General features: G+C 52.7%; 4 protein-coding genes across 4 annotated transcripts; 3 read left to right on the plus strand and 1 right to left on the minus strand.

The window, feature by feature from the left end:
- Positions 1-3839: 3839 nt before the first annotated feature.
- LTHEOB_10014 (Fungal Zn binuclear cluster domain containing protein) lies at positions 3840-4100 on the plus strand (the record flags this gene model as incomplete). The annotated part of the gene is made up of 1 exon (XM_035506613.1): positions 3840-4100. One exon carries the CDS (start codon positions 3840-3842, stop codon positions 4098-4100), a length of 261 nt encoding a protein of 86 aa, XP_035368326.1.
- Positions 4101-4605: 505 nt separating this feature from the next.
- Positions 4606-6413, minus strand: LTHEOB_10015 (Cytochrome P450; the record flags this gene model as incomplete). Its single annotated transcript, XM_035506614.1, has 5 exons — positions 4606-4786; positions 4841-5019; positions 5070-5152; positions 5204-6247; positions 6299-6413. 5 exons carry the CDS (start codon positions 6411-6413, stop codon positions 4606-4608), a joined length of 1602 nt encoding a protein of 533 aa, XP_035368327.1.
- A 1814-nt stretch (positions 6414-8227) lies between these two features.
- Positions 8228-9454, plus strand: LTHEOB_10016 (uncharacterized protein; the record flags this gene model as incomplete). Its single annotated transcript, XM_035506615.1, has 5 exons — positions 8228-8230; positions 8292-8483; positions 8534-8888; positions 8960-9065; positions 9118-9454. 5 exons carry the CDS (start codon positions 8228-8230, stop codon positions 9452-9454), a joined length of 993 nt encoding a protein of 330 aa, XP_035368328.1.
- Positions 9455-10552: 1098 nt separating this feature from the next.
- On the plus strand, positions 10553-15504 carry LTHEOB_10017 (ABC transporter-like protein; the record flags this gene model as incomplete). Its single annotated transcript, XM_035506616.1, has 11 exons — positions 10553-11096; positions 11224-11675; positions 11727-11823; positions 11874-12364; positions 12412-13007; positions 13068-13410; positions 13467-14037; positions 14092-14459; positions 14508-14697; positions 14745-15018; positions 15090-15504. 11 exons carry the CDS (start codon positions 10553-10555, stop codon positions 15502-15504), a joined length of 4341 nt encoding a protein of 1446 aa, XP_035368329.1.
- Between the last annotated feature and the right edge of the window lie 1060 nt (positions 15505-16564).

Consider the following 16564-nt stretch of genomic DNA (forward strand, 5'->3'; position numbering starts at 1 on the left):
TGGAAGCTGTGTCCAGATACTCCAAGCTTTGTCCACCAAGGCCCGAGAACTCGACGCAGCTTCGAGAAAGAACTACCACCCTGATGGACCACAGCGCTCTGAATCAGCCAATGAGTCCAGTAGCGCTCAGAGCAGAAAGGAGGGACGAGTCAGAAAAATGGCGAAATCGGGCTGTGTGACCTGCAGGAAGCGCAAAAAAATGTGCGACGAAGGAAAGCCAAAATGCAATAAATGTGTACGCGACGGGTTTATATGCGATGGCTACATCGTAAAATCGACCCGGCAAAAACCGGAAGCGCCCAACAGCAATTCCTCAGGACAAGGGACAGAGACCTTTCCCAAGTCTGGGCAACCACTGCCTCTTGTTGGAGCGGCTAGTCAACTGCTGGTCAAGACTTTAGAGAGCAACCTGGCCACATTGATTTTCTGGGACGATGAGTTTGGCGCGTTGAGCGGTCATCTTGACAAGGCCCTGGAGCACTCGGAAGAGAATCGCGACCTGACTTTGGCCACCCTCATCTCATTGGCAGATTTCCTGAGCCATGGTAAGGCAACCCTATTCTTCGCGTGTGTGATACTAATATTCTTGGTAGACCTCTTGAATGCTACCCTCCCGCTTACGACTTACCGGGACGATATACGACAGAAATCCAATATCCATGCTCGAGTTGACAAAGCTCGAGGCATAATCATGGACACGGAGACACCCGGTCGCGAGGAAACAAGGAACATTCAAGATTTGTGTGAAATTCTCGACTCGAAAGTTTCTCGGCTCAACGTGCTTGGCCCTATCTTGGAGGAGTCCATTCCGTCTGGCACAGTCTTCGAACAAGTCGCGGCTCACAGTCAGCTTAACGACCGCCCGGCACACCAATACTACGCAGACCAGATCAGCATCAGATTTCCCAACGCAAGTGCCTCCCTCGTGGAAGTCCTTGGTAAATGCAATTGGGAACGTTACATGCGTATCCATAAATCCCGAGAGGAGAATGCCCAAAGGGAGGGAAGTCCTATCGGCGAAACGGAGAATATGTCAAAGTTCCACGATTCTGGCCTTGGAACGTCCGTGCCTGCGCAGTCAGCGTTTGGCGTCCCTCGAGGATCTTTTTTGTATGCAGAAACAGAGGTATCCAAGAGAGCTGAAGCTAGTCACAGGCGGCTTCCGCCCCTATCTGAAGAAGGTAGAAGAGGCTGGCCTTTCGTGTGCGACATTTGCAACAGTATTGTGCGTATTAGGCGGACTGGTGCATGGAAGTAGGTTACCCTTCTTGGTAAATATCCATCCCTGCTAATTTCTAATAGAAAGCACGTCTTCTCTGACGTGCTCGCGTATGTCTGCATCTTCGATGACTGCCCTTCCGAGAGGTGTTTCTTCGAAGATCGGGATGCCTTGACAGCACATCTCGGGAACCAGCACGGGTTTGCTCCCACATGGAAAAGTGCGATATGTCCGCTATGTCTCGAGGAGACAGGTGATGGCATGAATGCTATCTCACTGCACTTTGCCAGACATATGGAAGAAGTTGCCCTTGGTGCCATTCCACGAACTGCAGAGTCCGATGCGGGCTCTGATGAATCATCTACTATGGCGTCGTCTGAGAACGGTCGAAGCAACAGCTTCGAGCTTGACGAAGAGTCAAGGGAGAAGGGGATGTGTCCCGTCGAGGGATGTGGCCGCGTATTCAGGGACCTCAACGCTCACATGCTTACTCACATTGGCGAGCGCCCGGAGAAGTGTCCTATCACGACTTGTGTAAGCTTAGACCCTCTACCACGTCTCATGTGATCGGTCAGTACTGACTCTCCTCGCAGGAATATCACATTAAGGGTTTCGCTAGGAAGTATGACATGAACAGGCACACCTTGACCCATTATAAAGGAACAATGGTGTGCGGCTTCTGTTCCGGCTCCGGCTCTGCGGCCGAGAAGTCGTTCAACCGCGTCGACGTCTTCAAGCGCCACTTAATCTCGGTTCACGGCGTTGAGCAGACCATCCCCAACAGTCGTAAGAAGACGACATATAATGGCACTAGCGCAGCAGGCACCTGTTCTACTTGCTCGGTCACCTTTTCCGACGCCCGAGAGTTTTACTTGCATCTCGACGACTGCATACTTCGTGTTATACAGCAAGCAGATCCGTCCGAGGCCATCAACCAGCAGTTGCTCTCGAGCATCGCGGATGATGAGGATGTCAAAGAAACTTTGAATAAGCATTCGTTGCCAAATGAGATGACCAATCATCATGATGACGACAGCCTGCCACCCCAGTCTGTCCGCGGCAGCCCCCAGGTCTATGGTCTGTCCCGCACAAGCTGCCGAAGCTGGCCGCACAGAAAATGAGCCTTTGCTGACCATGCTGCAGCTAACTACGACCCCACATCCCCGAAGTTGGTCGGTATCGCAAGTATCGTGACGACTGTCTCTGACGAGAGTCATGAGAGTCTCTCGCAGCCCAATCAGCGCACGAGCAATTCAGAAAAGTTGAACGTTGAGATCAAGATCCCCGCCGCCGAGCCTCGGGGCTCCATGTCACGCAATCAGAGCCTCGCCGAGGTCGACGAGGATGAGAACGAGGACTGGTCCGACGCTGTCGGCGTCGACATCGAGCCCGAGGAGCAGATCCCTTTTAAACCATTCAAGTGCCCGGTGATTGGGTGTGAAAAGGCATACAAGAACCAGAACGGTCTGAAGTACCACAAGCAGGTGAGTAAAGGGCTCCCGATAACAAAAGAATTGGATGATCTCTATCACTAACTCTTGGATTTCTGTGCAGCACGGACACCAAAACCAACAGCTTATGGAAAATGCGGACGGCACCTTTTCTGTTATCGATCCGGAGACTTCCGTGCCATATCCTGGCACCATCGGCATGGAGAAGGAAAAGCCGCACCGTTGTGAGACGTGCGGCAAGCGATACAAGAACCTGAACGGCCTGAAGTACCACCGGGCACACTCTCCGCCCTGTAATCTGGAGCTCAGGCTCAATGGCGGAGAAATAGCAGTGCCTATGGCTATGAAACAGGCCCTGATGGATCAGCATTACGATAATCCTTCACCTCTGCATCGGTACGCAGATGAATTACGCAACCTGACCGCCATGGCCTGGGTTGCTAAACAGTCAGCGCAGTCAGCGCAGTCAGCGCAGTCAGCGCAGTCCTCCAATGCTACAATACCGCCTTCTTTCCAGAACCTCCTAACAGACAGATTACAGGCCGCTCATCAGGCTCGTTCGAAGTTGCCAGAGTATTCTTCACGCGGAATCAGTCCCTTCAAACAGGGGTCGCCGCTCGCACCGCCGAGTGGCCCAAGTGACACCTTCTCCTCGACTCAGATGCATCAAGCTACCGCGGAGCAATCGCGCGAGCCGTATCTGCCAAAGATGGAGGCAAATTTCATGAAAGACTTCAACTGCTGCGGTCTCACCCTGGATAGTCTGCACGAGCTGCTGCAACACTACGAAGAGGTCCACGGCGCGCCGTCCGCGACCACGCAGAGGCCATCGATATCCGACCAAAGCAGCTTCGACAATGGCGGGAAAATGCAGCGGCAGTCAGGCACGTCCGATCCCAGGACGATTTCCCCGAAGAACGCACTGCTTGATTACTTCGAATCGGAGGAAGACTCTATGAAGCCACTTTTCGCAGATGCTAGCGCTACCGACTACGACAATGCACATAACAGTAGCGGCCCCGACGCTGGCCAATGATTTCCGCAGTACTACCTCTTGAAAGTTCACGGACCAGCCTGATCCGGCGTCGCCAGCCGATGCACCTCTCTGCAGACAACACACGAAAACCTGCTTGAAAGACAAGAAGCAATTCTACCCGTCGCCGAAACAAATGGACTCAAACAGTAATGACGACAGCAGCGTGTCTGTGCGAAGGGTCAGCAACCCGCAACTCGACAGTTTCCAGCCGTTGCAGCGCCCCAACTCAAGTCAGCAGTCCTCTCACGGCGACCAGCAACGGGTCAACGATGAGACAACTGCCATCTCGCAGCTCAAAGACGCCTTGAGCGGCCATGATGTCCTTGGCACACTCTTTGAGGCGGTCAGCCCCGCCAATATGAGAAATGACTCAGCCTCCGCTCAGGTGGGCTAGAGGAGTGCAAGACTTGCAACATGCGCTTCACCATCACCCTTTCGAACAAGCATAATCCCGAGGGAGGACTACCATATACACCCTTCGGTAGGAATCTGGTTACGAAACCTGTTCTGTCACAGCATGAGAAAGTGTTGAAAGCGCAACCCGGTCACAGGTTTGGCGGTGGTGGTGAGAGCTACTGAATTGAGTGAGTGGTGTACTGGTGATCTATTATATGCTACAGAAAAAGAAGAAGCTATGTTTGTTGAAGGAAGTAAACTTTGGCGTTTTAGGAAACTTCCGTAGAAAACGGCGTTAGAATCCTTCGGAATGAACACAAGTCGAAACTTGCGTGGCGATGTAAATGTATGGAGCTGTGCTGAAGAAGTACTATAGTCTCTAATTTGTGAATATACATTGTGCCTTCCTACAACACTCTCAAAGCATGATATTCTTACAATTTGCCCCTCATGCTGCAATAAAAGGAAAAAGCTTATAGTTAAGTAGTGCCAATGTCGAGCAACTAGGCCGAGGCGATTGCGTTCTTTCCGATAGGTTTCGCCTTAAGCCAGAGCGGATCTTTATACCACAGACCCCAGTAGCATTTCTGGTTAGTCCAAGTGCCACGGCTGGCCTCGCAAAGCTCGAAATCAAAGTGCCACAACAGACTAGCCGCAATCAAACGCATCTCGTGCAGAGCCAGGCTATTCAAATCATCAGTCCGATGCGCTTCCAGGGAGTCCAGTGTCTAAACTTACTTCTTGCCAATGCAGTTCCTGGGCCCGTAAGAGAATGGCTGGAAAACTTCCCGGCGATCGTCAGCGTACTTTTCGTACAACGGGTCGGACGGCATCCAGCGCTCCGGGACAAAGGTGTCGTGATCCTTGAAGTGGTGTGACGAGTGGTAGGTAGAGTAGATCGAGATGGAAACTGTAGTCTGCAAGAATGTTAGAGGTATATTCGTATGAAACGGGGTCTCTCTCCTACCTTCTCAGGTACGAATTGCCCGTTCACCTGTCCGCCGCCATTGAGGACGATGCGTGGAGGTCCCAGAGGAGTCGCAGGGTACACTGAGGCGCGATTTGTCAGTCATAGTCTCAGAAGGGATGTCAAGAACTTACTTCGCATAGACTCATCGAAACAAGCTCCCAGATACTTGAGCTTCTGAATATTCTCAATGGTAAGGTCTTCTTCGGTTGTGAAGCTGGAGCGGATTTCCTGCAAAAGTTTCTCCAGTTTATCCGGATTGGAGAGGAGGTTGTACATCAGTCCGGACAGCGTGGTTGCAGTCGTCTCGGAGCCAGCAGCCATGAAGAGGTTCGCGTTGGCCTTCATGTCCTCAGCGTCAAGAATTTTGCTGTCCTCGTTGTTGAGGACCAGGCTCCAGAAATCAGGCTTCTCCGTGACTTTCCCCTTTGCCAGCCGCTTCTCCACCATTTCAGTTGCGTACTGCGTGCTCTGTTGTTGACTGCTCTTAACACGCTCCGGCAGCATCATCGTAACCAATTTTGTGACCAAGGGGAACCTATCCGCAAGCGTAATGAACGGCGCAAGGATGAGGCTCTCGTTGAGACTTTCAACCCATCCGTACATTTTACCGTCGTCAAGCAGCCCAAGGCTCTCTCCGAATGCAAGCTCGCCAATGATATCGAATGTAGTGCAGTTGAACCATCGGACGAAATCGATCGGTTGCTCGGGGTCCGCGACGACGGATCGGGAGACGTTGCGAACAAGCTTGTTGACGTGAGCGCGGATGATGTGCTCCTGGGCCTTGAGGGCGCGGTCGGAAAATCCGGGCTGGAAAACCTTCCTGAGAGCCTTGTGATGGGCGTCGTCAAATGTAGCGAGCAACGAGAAGCGTCCATTGCTCTCCGGTCCGTACTGCTCCGGGTCCTTCATGACGGTCACCCCCTTGTGGGCTGAAGTCTTGTAGCCGTGGAGATCCTTCCAGACCTCTCCATCGAGAAAGCTCAGCCTGTTCGGCGCAAGGCGAACTGTTTTGCCATATTGTCGGTGTAGGTCATAGATGTAGCTGACCAGATCACCCTTGACCCAATACCACAGGTAAACGACTTCGGTGAATGTCGAAAGGAACGGACCGGGGATCTTTGACAGCGGGTGGAGGTAAACGTTGTACAGCCCTTTGGTTACGAGTCCAATGAGAACTCAAGATTGTGTTAGAACATTCTCTCCTGGAATCTTTGGCGGTTACTCACTGGCCAAAGGTATGAAAGCTAAGAGCGTCCACATCGACAAAGGAGACTGTGCCGGTGCATCAGCGAAAGATGAGATTTCGCGCAGTGAGTTGGAAGGATCGAGATTGTAGTCCATGTTTCGTGGTGTCAATTTGCAATGAGTATACTTTTCCCTCTTCGAGGGCTTCGAGCTTATATGTATCGTCTTGCACATTCAACGCGGAGAGACTCATCCTGTAGGTCATCCATATCCAGTAAAAGCCTCGCGGGCACTGCCACATACTTCGCAGCATCATTGCTATCTTCCGGTCTGCAAGGTGTACCATGAACGCTAAGACAAGATTCGGCCGGTCGGCTCTCACGATGTTGTAGGCAGACGACTTTGGTCATCCGAGCTTAACCGAACTCGGCCGCCGCGACCCGCGGACTCCGGTGCCGGGCCCGCATTCCCGCCATCCAATTACACGCAGTCGAACAGCAGTGCAACGAATCGCGGTAGAGGAATTAAGCTGCCTGCATGAGTAAGCACACGAGGCACTGCCACATTTAGAATATTCTTCGCGCGTTTTATACCCGATTGGGATTCTGAGTTGGATTCTCGTACGATCGTCACTACGTTGACACCTGCGTTTCGGCTTCTTGGCCTACTCCAAGAGCCGAAGTTTGGAATTGGAGGCACTTCGTACTTAATTTGTCAGATCCCGAGGGAAGCCTCTCCGCCCCACACTCTCCTCCTTCGTCCTACCGAACCTATCGTCCGAGCAAGCATGAATCCAGTGAAAATCGGCAAAAGTTGCGACGCCTGCAAAGACAGGAAGGTCCGATGTACCAGTAAGAACCATGAGTGTCACGGTCGGAGTATTACTCACCGTATGGCACTCCAGAGCGGAACGAGACAGACTCGATCTGCATCCACTGCCAGGGAAGCCGACCCCTGATGCGCATTCTTCGTGCTTTCGCTGACAAATTGATCAGAGACGCAACACTGCATGTCACTTCAGTGCTCACAAGAGACGTGCACGAAGGTTGGAAAGTTCGTCCAGAGCCTGTACGAACACCTTTCCCCTGTCATCCGCGGCCGACTTACGTTTGTTCTTAGCTCAAAGTTCGTCACTGGAGGTACAGGAGTCACCAGAAGGCGCTTCTTCCGTTCAAGAAACACTATGGCCAAAATATACGCCACCAAGTTATCGGGTCCAGGCAAAAGGAATGACGTTGTACATTGACCATTTGCTCGAGGACCGCACAGTCACCGATCGGAAGGTATCTGAAGGCATTTTCCGTGCAAGTAACCATCACAGTAAGTCGAAAGATCCGGTGGTGGTCTTCGCTTAATTGATAAGAAACTACCAGTCGTGAGTTCCAATATTGCCTTCTTTTCTGAGAGACGGCTATTGGCTCTGAACCAGCGCTTGGGCCACGACAAAGTGAAGGACCTTCTCGAGAAAATTGAATCAACTGTAGGAGAGAAAATAGAGGCGATGGACTTTGTCGCTTCTTGCTTCAACGCAAAGCCTACCTTGGAATCATGCAAGCAAGAGTCAGACTCTTCCCGGAAGGCCTACGTCGAATGTGACATGTCCTTGCTCTCACCGCATCTTATCACCTACTAACAGATCCAGCGTACTTCGAGTATTTACATCCACTGTACCCTTTTCTTGATCAGGACGTTTTTGTGCAGCGGGCTTTCGGCCCTCAAGCTGGACCACTGCTGGCGCAAGACCCCGCCTGGGCCGCCCTTTACTATGCCGTGCTCGCTATTGGCTGTCAGTATCATGGCGAGGGGACATTTACGCCAGGCAAGGGGAAGGCATGGAACTTTTTCAAGGCCGCCATCTCCCTCATTCCAAAGTTCACCTTCCAGAAAGCAACTCTGTTTCATACTCAGGTTTGGTTCTCCCATGACTGTGATTTGGTGGCAGTAACTAACGGTCACAGGCTATGACAGCAATGGTGAGCTTCCCATCGATTTGATGGTAGGGCCTATCTGACTTGTAAGCTGACCATTCCGTAGACGATCTTCTCCCGCAACTATCTTGGTATGCCGATCGACGATTGGCTCATAAACGAGACAGCCCGTGCAGCTCGAGAGCTCGTCTTTTACCATGTGAGCCTTTCAAAGGCGGGCGCGGAAACTGTATCGAGAACTTTCTGGGTTGTTTACTGCCTAGAGAAAGAGATTTGCTTCACCGATGGGAGGCCCTCTGTAAGCAGTGACTCAGTACACGAAAGTCGTACGGAAAGCTGACTTTTTAGACTATTGCCGATGAGGATATCGGATGCGCCGTTCCAAAAAGTCCGGAGCCTCATTTTGGCCACTTTGACTGGCTTGTAACATATGCTCGCCTTGCCCGGATCCTCACGAAGACGTACGCGTCACTCTTTTCCGTGAGTGCTACACTTCAGTCGCGTGAGGAGTATTACCAGGCAATCGATTCTAGGCGTGCCGAGCTGGAGCAATGGAAAGCTTCCCTCCCACAAGAATTTCAGCCTGAACACCCCATACCAGCATCCCACAAGTCCACGCTTGGTTCTTTGCAGATCGCCCTCAGAATCCGGCTCTCGTACTACAACCTTGTCGCAGTGTTGTCTCGGCTGACCATTCACGTGGGTAAGGGAACGGAATCCACTCTCAGTGGGCGAGCCAAACAGGGGGTCAAGGCGCTAATACATATGTATCAGGTAGTGGAGAACGTCAGGCGAAGAGCTTGGATACATTGGTCAGCACGGCACGGTCTATCGTGGATCTGTCCATTCACATAAACCAGGAATCTTACATGCCAACCTGGTACAGCCACATCTTCTCCTTTACATTCTCTCGCGAGCTGACACACGGTCAGGATGCTGAGCAGCATGCCTCTCGCAGCACTATTCATCCTCTTCGACTTCACCGTACACAATCCCACTCATCCGGACACAAGTCTGAACCTCAAGCTCTTGGACATCGCCTCTGGTTACTTCAGCCGGCTGGACCTTGCAAGCGGCGGAGCGTTTCCATGCGGGATGCTTGCCGAGTTCACCCACATCGCCCGACAACACGTTCACTCTGCGCAGTCTGAAAAACCGCAAGCCCAAGTGAGCACTCCAAACACCGACATGTCCCCTGCGCATTGGGGTGATTGGAGACCGCCTCTTGGAATGAATGACCCAAGGGCGCTTGAGGTATGTCTACTCTAGCCGCTTCCAATCGACGCCAGGCCAATGTACTGAAGTCAACGAAGCAGCAACACGGCCCTAATGGAATTGACCAAGTGGCAATGCCCGATCAGTCTTTTTTGGGCGCAGGTTTTATTGGTATTGATAATCTGGGCTCGGGGTTGGACCTAATGGGTTTATTTGGTCCGTTTACTACTGCTGCGCCCTTGATACCTTAGATGAGAGCGCTTGTGCTTGAAACTGTTACGTAGGTAGCTGAAGCTATCGTCCGGGTGTGTATGTAGAATTAAAGATTCTCTATTTTCGTCCGGACGAGAGCTTCAACTACCTACCTTATATTACAATCATAAAAAATTTCTGACGGCGGAATAACCGAGCGGGGCGGATCTACTCGAGCAGTAATAATATGACAGACAGAGGGCTGGTCCAACAGATTCCAATCACTCGGATGTATCAAGCTGGAAGCTCCAATCACGGTCAAGGAAATAGAGAGGGTAAACAAGATATCAGCCAGAGTGCTCTAGGTCGGAGTGTCGACCCGTGAAAGGGAAACGAGTGGGGCTACTTTGAAAATTCAATTGATTCCTTTCTCCTGATTTGCAAAGTGCTTACAAATTTAGCTGCTGGTATTGATGGTCAAATGGAGCCGTAGATTGTCTCCACAAATTGTTAGTCAGAGATGTTTCAATACAGCTTGTCTTGGAAGACGAATCGGATTTGGTGCATGGGTTCGGGGGTTCGGAAGCTCGGGGGTTCAAGCTCGGGTCTTCTCCAAGTTCAGGTGGTCGGCAGGGTCAACTCCGATTGGTCTCTACTACTATATCTCTCGGAAAAGCCCTAATCTCACGGGAACTGCCTGCATTGTTTGTAATGAGCCCCCGGGCCTAGTCACTACAGCGCTTGGTGTAGAGACTACTCCTCTTTTCCAAAGACGGTAAATCCCGATCATGGCGCCCGCAGGTGCCTGCGTCCATACAGAGCCAAGTTTCCAGGTTATATTGGCGTATTCTTCAGCCGGAATATAAGAACGACTGTGGCTCTTCTAAATGCACCTCTTTCACCTGTACCCGGGATCTCTCCTATTCGAAAGGATCAACGCCAATCCCGACTTGCGCAACCATGCTTGACACGGATATCAGGAACACGGATGTGCCGGCAGACGAAATGACTTTGAGGCAGAGTAGAGACTCTACTGACCACAGGGCGATATTTCCGGAGTCACCGGATGAATCGTCTGACGACACCGAGTTCCGAACAGCGGAAGACATCAGATCCCTTGCTAGGGAGATGAGCAGACATTCCATGTTTCTTACCCATGAGCCGGCCGGTCTTTTCCATCCAGAGTCCGGGTCTGATTTGGACCCCAACTCGCCGTCCTTTAGTCCGCGCAAATGGGTAAAAACTCTTCTGAGGGTAGAGGACTTGGACCCCAACGTCGGGCCCCGACGCAAGGTGGGGGTCGCGTTCAAGAATCTTAACGTTCACGGCTACGCAGAAGGGGCCGACTATCAGAAGACCGTTGCCAACGTGGCACTCTCGATCTTGCAAGCGGGACGAAGAATCCTTGGCCAGACTGGCGAACGAGTCAGCATTCTACGCGACTTTGAAGGCGTTGTCGAAGCCGGGGAAATGCTTGTTGTGCTGGGTCCCCCGGGATCAGGCTGTACGACATTATTGAAGACCATTGCAGGAGAAACTGAAGGCATCACTGTCGACGAACAGTCAGAATTCAACTACCAAGGCAAGCATGGCCCGAATCAGACACAAGCGCTATCACTAACGAGCAACAGGCATAAGTGCCAAGGCCATGCATCACCAGTACAGAGGCGAGGCCATATACACCGCCGAAAATGACATCCACTTTCCAATGCTCACCGTCGGCGAGACATTGTCGTTTGCCGCCCGAGCTCGTGCTCCCTCGAAACTTCCAGGTGGAATATCGTCATCGGTCTACACCCAAAACATCCGCGACGCAACAATGGCCATGTATGGTATTCTTCATACCGTCAACACGCGCGTAGGTAATGACTTCATACGTGGAGTGAGCGGCGGAGAGCGGAAGAGAGTGAGCATCGCCGAGGCGACTCTGGGCCGCTCACCACTACAGTGCTGGGACAACAGCACTCGCGGCTTGGACAGTGCCAATGCTATTGAGTTCTGTAAGAACTTGAAGCAATCAACAGAACTAGCAGAGTCTACAGCTATGGTCGCCATTTATCAAGCGCCGCAAAAAGCTTACGATGTAAGAAGCCTCTACCAATTCTCATGAGGAGCCAAACTCACGTTGATTCAGCTATTCGACAAAGTCACGGTTCTGTACGAGGGCAGGCAGATCTATTTCGGGAGAATAGACGAAGCGAAGCAATATTTCCAAGACCTTGGATTTGAGTGTAAGGCTTGCCCCCCCTGGTACCCACCCGCCGCAACTGACACTTCCTAGGTCCTGACCGCCAGACTACGCCCGACTTCCTGACGTCGATGACCAGTCCAGCTGAGAGGATCATCAGGCCGGGCTATGAGAATTTGGCCCCTCGTACCGCGGATGAGTTCGCGCGGCGATGGAAGGCCAGCCAGGCTCGCATGGATCTCCTCGAAGATATCGAGAACTACAATCAGAGGTACCCCATTGGCGGTGAGGACAGCGCGAAATTCTCGGAGTCATTCCGGGCACAGCAATCTCGTGGCCAGCGATCGCACTCTCCCTACGTACTTTCGTATTCGCAGCAAGTCAGACTTTGTCTCTGGAGAGGTTACAGGAGGCTTTTGGGTGACCCGTCACTTAGTCTGACGCAGCTGGTGTCTAACATCTCTCTTGCACTCTGTTTGGGATCGGTTTTTTACAACATGAAGGCTGACACCAACAGCTTCTATGGCAGAGGCGGTGTCATTTTCTTTGCTCTCCTCCTGAACGCATTTGGAAGTGCTCTTGAGGTAAGCATAATATGATGGCCACAGCTACAGAGACTGACAAGCGACAGATTCTCACTCTTTACGAGCAACGACCCATCGTTGAGAAGCATGCCCGATACGCATACTACCATCCCTCAGCCGAAGCCATCTCAAGTATGTTGATGGACCTACCGTACAAAGTGGTCAACAGCATCCTTTTCAACCTCATCATCTACTTCCTCCCAAACCTGCGGAGAGAACCTGGGGCGTTCTTCTTCTTCCTCTTTGTCTCATTCGTCAGCACCCTCGCCATGTCGAGCATCTTCCGGCTTATCGCATCCCTCTCGCGCACTCTGCCCCAGGCAATGGTGCCCACCGCGGTCTTGATCTACGGTCTCGTCATGTACACAGGGTTCAGCATCCCTATCTCCTACATGCGCGGCTGGTCCCGATGGATCAACTACGTCAACCCCATCGCCTATTCGTTCGAAGCACTCATGGTCAACGAGTTCCACGGCAGGAACTTCAGCTGTGCGGCATTCGTACCGTCCGGACCGGGTTACTCGGGCCTAGCGCCAGACCAACAAGTCTGCTCCGCCATCGGGAGCGTGCCGATGTCTCAGACGGTGAACGGAGATGCATACACCGTATCCAGTTTCCAGTACCAGAACGGTCACAAATGGAGGTAAGTCCCAACCGCCCCTTTCTGTCGATGGCGGGCAAGCGGCTAAAATCTTTGCCACAGGAACGTCGGCATCATGTTCGGCTTCTTGGTCGGGCTGACGATACTCTACCTCATCGCCGCGGAGCTGGTCTCGGAGAAGAAAGGCAAAGGCGAAGTGCTCCTCTTCCTGCGTTCCAAGGTCCCGGCACGGTCGAGCGGTCGCGACGTCGAGGGCGCTGGTGCGGCGGAGAAGCCCTTAGCCGCTGCCGTACGTCCGTCGGACGCGCCTCCGTCGATCGAGAAGCACCAGGACGTTTTCCATTGGGAGGACGTCTGCTACGATATCAAGATCAAGAACGAAGAGCGCAGGATACTGGACCATGTTGACGGCTGGGTCAAACCGGGCACGCTTACTGCCTTGATGGTGAGTGCTACGATGGCGCCGTCCTTCCCGAGTAGTCTGGCTAATGAGTGAACAAGGGCGCATCCGGCGCGGGCAAAACAACGCTCCTGGACGTTCTTGCAACTAGGGTGACCATGGGTGTCGTCACTGGTGACATGCTCGTGAATGGACAACCCAGAGACGCATCTTTCCAGCGGAAGACTGGATACGTACAGCAGCAAGACATTCACTTGGCTTCGTCGACGATCCGCGAGGCGTTGGAGTTCAGTGCATTGCTGAGACAAGGGCAACATATCCCGCGCGCGGAAAAGCTGGCCTACGTCGACGAAGTCCTCAAGTTACTGGATATGGAAGAATACGCTGACGCTATTATCGGCGTGCCAGGCGAGGGTTTGAACATCGAGCAACGGAAGAGGCTGACGATCGGCATCGAGCTGGCCGCGCGACCGCAATTGCTGCTATTCCTAGACGAACCGACTTCTGGCCTGGATTCACAGACGTCCTGGGCTATCTGCGACCTGATGCAAAAGCTGACCAACAACGGCCAAGCGATCCTTTGCACCATCCACCAGCCATCGGCCATGCTTTTCCAGAGATTCGACCGGCTGCTGCTCCTGGCTCGTGGTGGCAGGACGGTGTATTTCGGAGGTGAGTTGTCCTGCTGCAGTGTGGCCCGACTCGTGCTAACTGCTCATGCTGCAGAGGTCGGCAAGGGTGCATCTACGCTGATCGAGTATCTCGAGCGCAATGGCGCGTCGCCGTGCCCGCCGGGCGAAAATCCAGCCGAGTGGATGCTGCATGTCATTGGAGCGGCGCCCGGAGCGCACACAACCGTCGACTGGCCGAGCGTCTGGCGGTCTTCAAACGAATACCTTCATGTGAAACAGGAACTCCAGAGCCTCAAGGACTTGGCTGCAGTTTCAATTCCAGCGCAGGTGGATGACAACCAGCACTCGGAGTACGCAGTGTCCTTCTGGGCACAGTACTGGCAGGTTCAGAAGCGCGTGGCTCAGCAGTACTGGAGAAGTCCTGTCTACATCTACTCGAAACTGAGTCTTGTCGTTTTGAGTGTAAGCCACCCTCGTCCTGCAAGAGGAAGAAGCTAATGGGTTTCCAAGGGTCTCTTTGTTGGCTTCAGTTTCTACATGGCTGAAAACACCATCCAAGGGCTTCAAAACCAGATGTACTCTGTTCTTATGAGTATGCTGTTGTTCATACAGCTCAGCGAGCAGATTGCTCCGGTATTCGTCATGCATCGATCCATTTTTGAGAGCAGAGAAAGGCCCTCGAAGATGTACGGATGGAAAGGTAAGTCGCACCTCGATGCAAATGAGATCAGTCTAACCTTCAAGCAGTCTTCATACTGAGCAACATTGGCATCGAGGTCTGCTGGAATTCCCTGATGGCTGTCCTCTTCTTTTTCTGCTGGTACTATCCCATCGGCCTGTACCGCAACGCCGAACTATCCGACGACACGACGCTGCGCGGCTTCAAGATGTTCCTCTTCATCTGGATCTACCTCCTCTTCACCACCACCTTCACCTACTTCATCACCGCCGGTCTCGAGTCCGTCGACACCGCCGGCAGCATCACCTCCATGATCTTCAACCTCCTCCTCATCTTCTGCGGGTAAGTACCACCACCACCCCTACCCCTACCCTCCAGCCTCAACACAACCCACCTGACACACGCCCAACCAGCGTCCTGGTCCGCAAAGACGCCATGCCAGGCTTCTGGCACTTCCTCTACCGCGTCAACCCCTTCACCTACCTCGTCAGCGGCATCCTATCGACTGGCATCGCCCGCGCCGACGTATCGTGCGCGGCCAACGAGTACGTCAGCTTCGCGCCGCCCGCGGGCCAGACGTGCGGCACGTACATGGCGCCGTACATCGCTCGCAGCGGCGGCTACCTGCTGGACCCGGCCGCGACCGACGCGTGCCGCTTCTGTCGGCTGGGCAGCACGGATGCGTACCTGGCGAACGTCGATGCGCCGTACGGCGAGGCGTGGTGGAATTTCGGGTTGATGTGGGTGTATGTCGGGTTTAATGTTGTTGGGGCGATGGCGCTGTACTGGGTGATGCGGGTGCCGAAGAGGGGGAGGACGAAGGAGTAGGGGCGAGAGATCTGTCGTGTCGTAGACTGCTGAATTCCTTTACAAGCTAAGCCATGAGCCTGAAATGTGAGAAGGGATAGGTGCTGGGCATGTGAGTCTGATGCTGAAAGAGCGATGAAGATGATGATGATGGATTCATAGGTCGTCTCAGCCGGCTTTGCGCCCGCTATGGACCAAGGGCGATGACGAGGTAGGTACGGTGGGGAAAGTGTACTGCGGCGGCGAGAAAGGCCGAGGAAAACCTAGTTCACCATGCATATTAGTCCTCATTCACGACTTCTATCAGTCCCGAGTCCTCGGTTATCGGCTATAGGCAATCGGTCTTTAGTCTTCGATCCACCAGCAGTCGTATATCTGTCAAGGAGATGTCACATAAGGTGCAATCGAAAACTTGTGGGATGGCTAAAGATATTGCCGCCTCGGCCGAGCCCCTGGGGATCTATCCGAACACGGCGAGCGGGGCATCCCTGACCTACCTTCGTAAAAGCACCAGATGCAAAGGATATGTGCTGATGTTAAGCCCGTCGTGGTGGTGTGGTGTATCAAGGAAATTTTCTTTTGTGCAAAGTCCGCAAGCTTATCCAGCTGATTCGTCGCGGTAAGTCGTTTAGTATGAGACTTAACTCTGAACAGAATGGAGAAGGTGTACGGATGCGTCTTAAAGAATAGTATTCAAGTGACCTACGAGGAACTGTGTAAGGAATCACGAGCATAACGGTTAGAATGAACAGAGCAAATTCATCGCGAAAGTCATTCTGCCTCAAAAAAGGACCACCACTACACAGACGTCATCAACTACGGATGTAACAGTAGAGAACGATCGAGAAGTGTGGATTAACGAATACGAGTGGACCGACCTCTTTGTGGGGAGTAAAGCGGACTTCATATGGGTAGCAGCGCGTCGGTCTAGACAACTCGCCTCCACTATTCTGCCTTAGCAAGGGATCATAAAGGACATTTAAGAGGCTTTGGGCCGATGGTGTGGTGTACAAGTCACGCTTTCCGGTTTTAATACGAGAGATGCTCCGTGCTCAATCATATACAAAGCTAGTAGCCCGTG

The sequence above is a fragment of the Lasiodiplodia theobromae genome (genome assembly GCF_012971845.1).
Source record: "Lasiodiplodia theobromae strain AM2As chromosome Unknown scaffold_35, whole genome shotgun sequence".
NCBI classification, from domain to species: domain Eukaryota; kingdom Fungi; phylum Ascomycota; class Dothideomycetes; order Botryosphaeriales; family Botryosphaeriaceae; genus Lasiodiplodia; species Lasiodiplodia theobromae.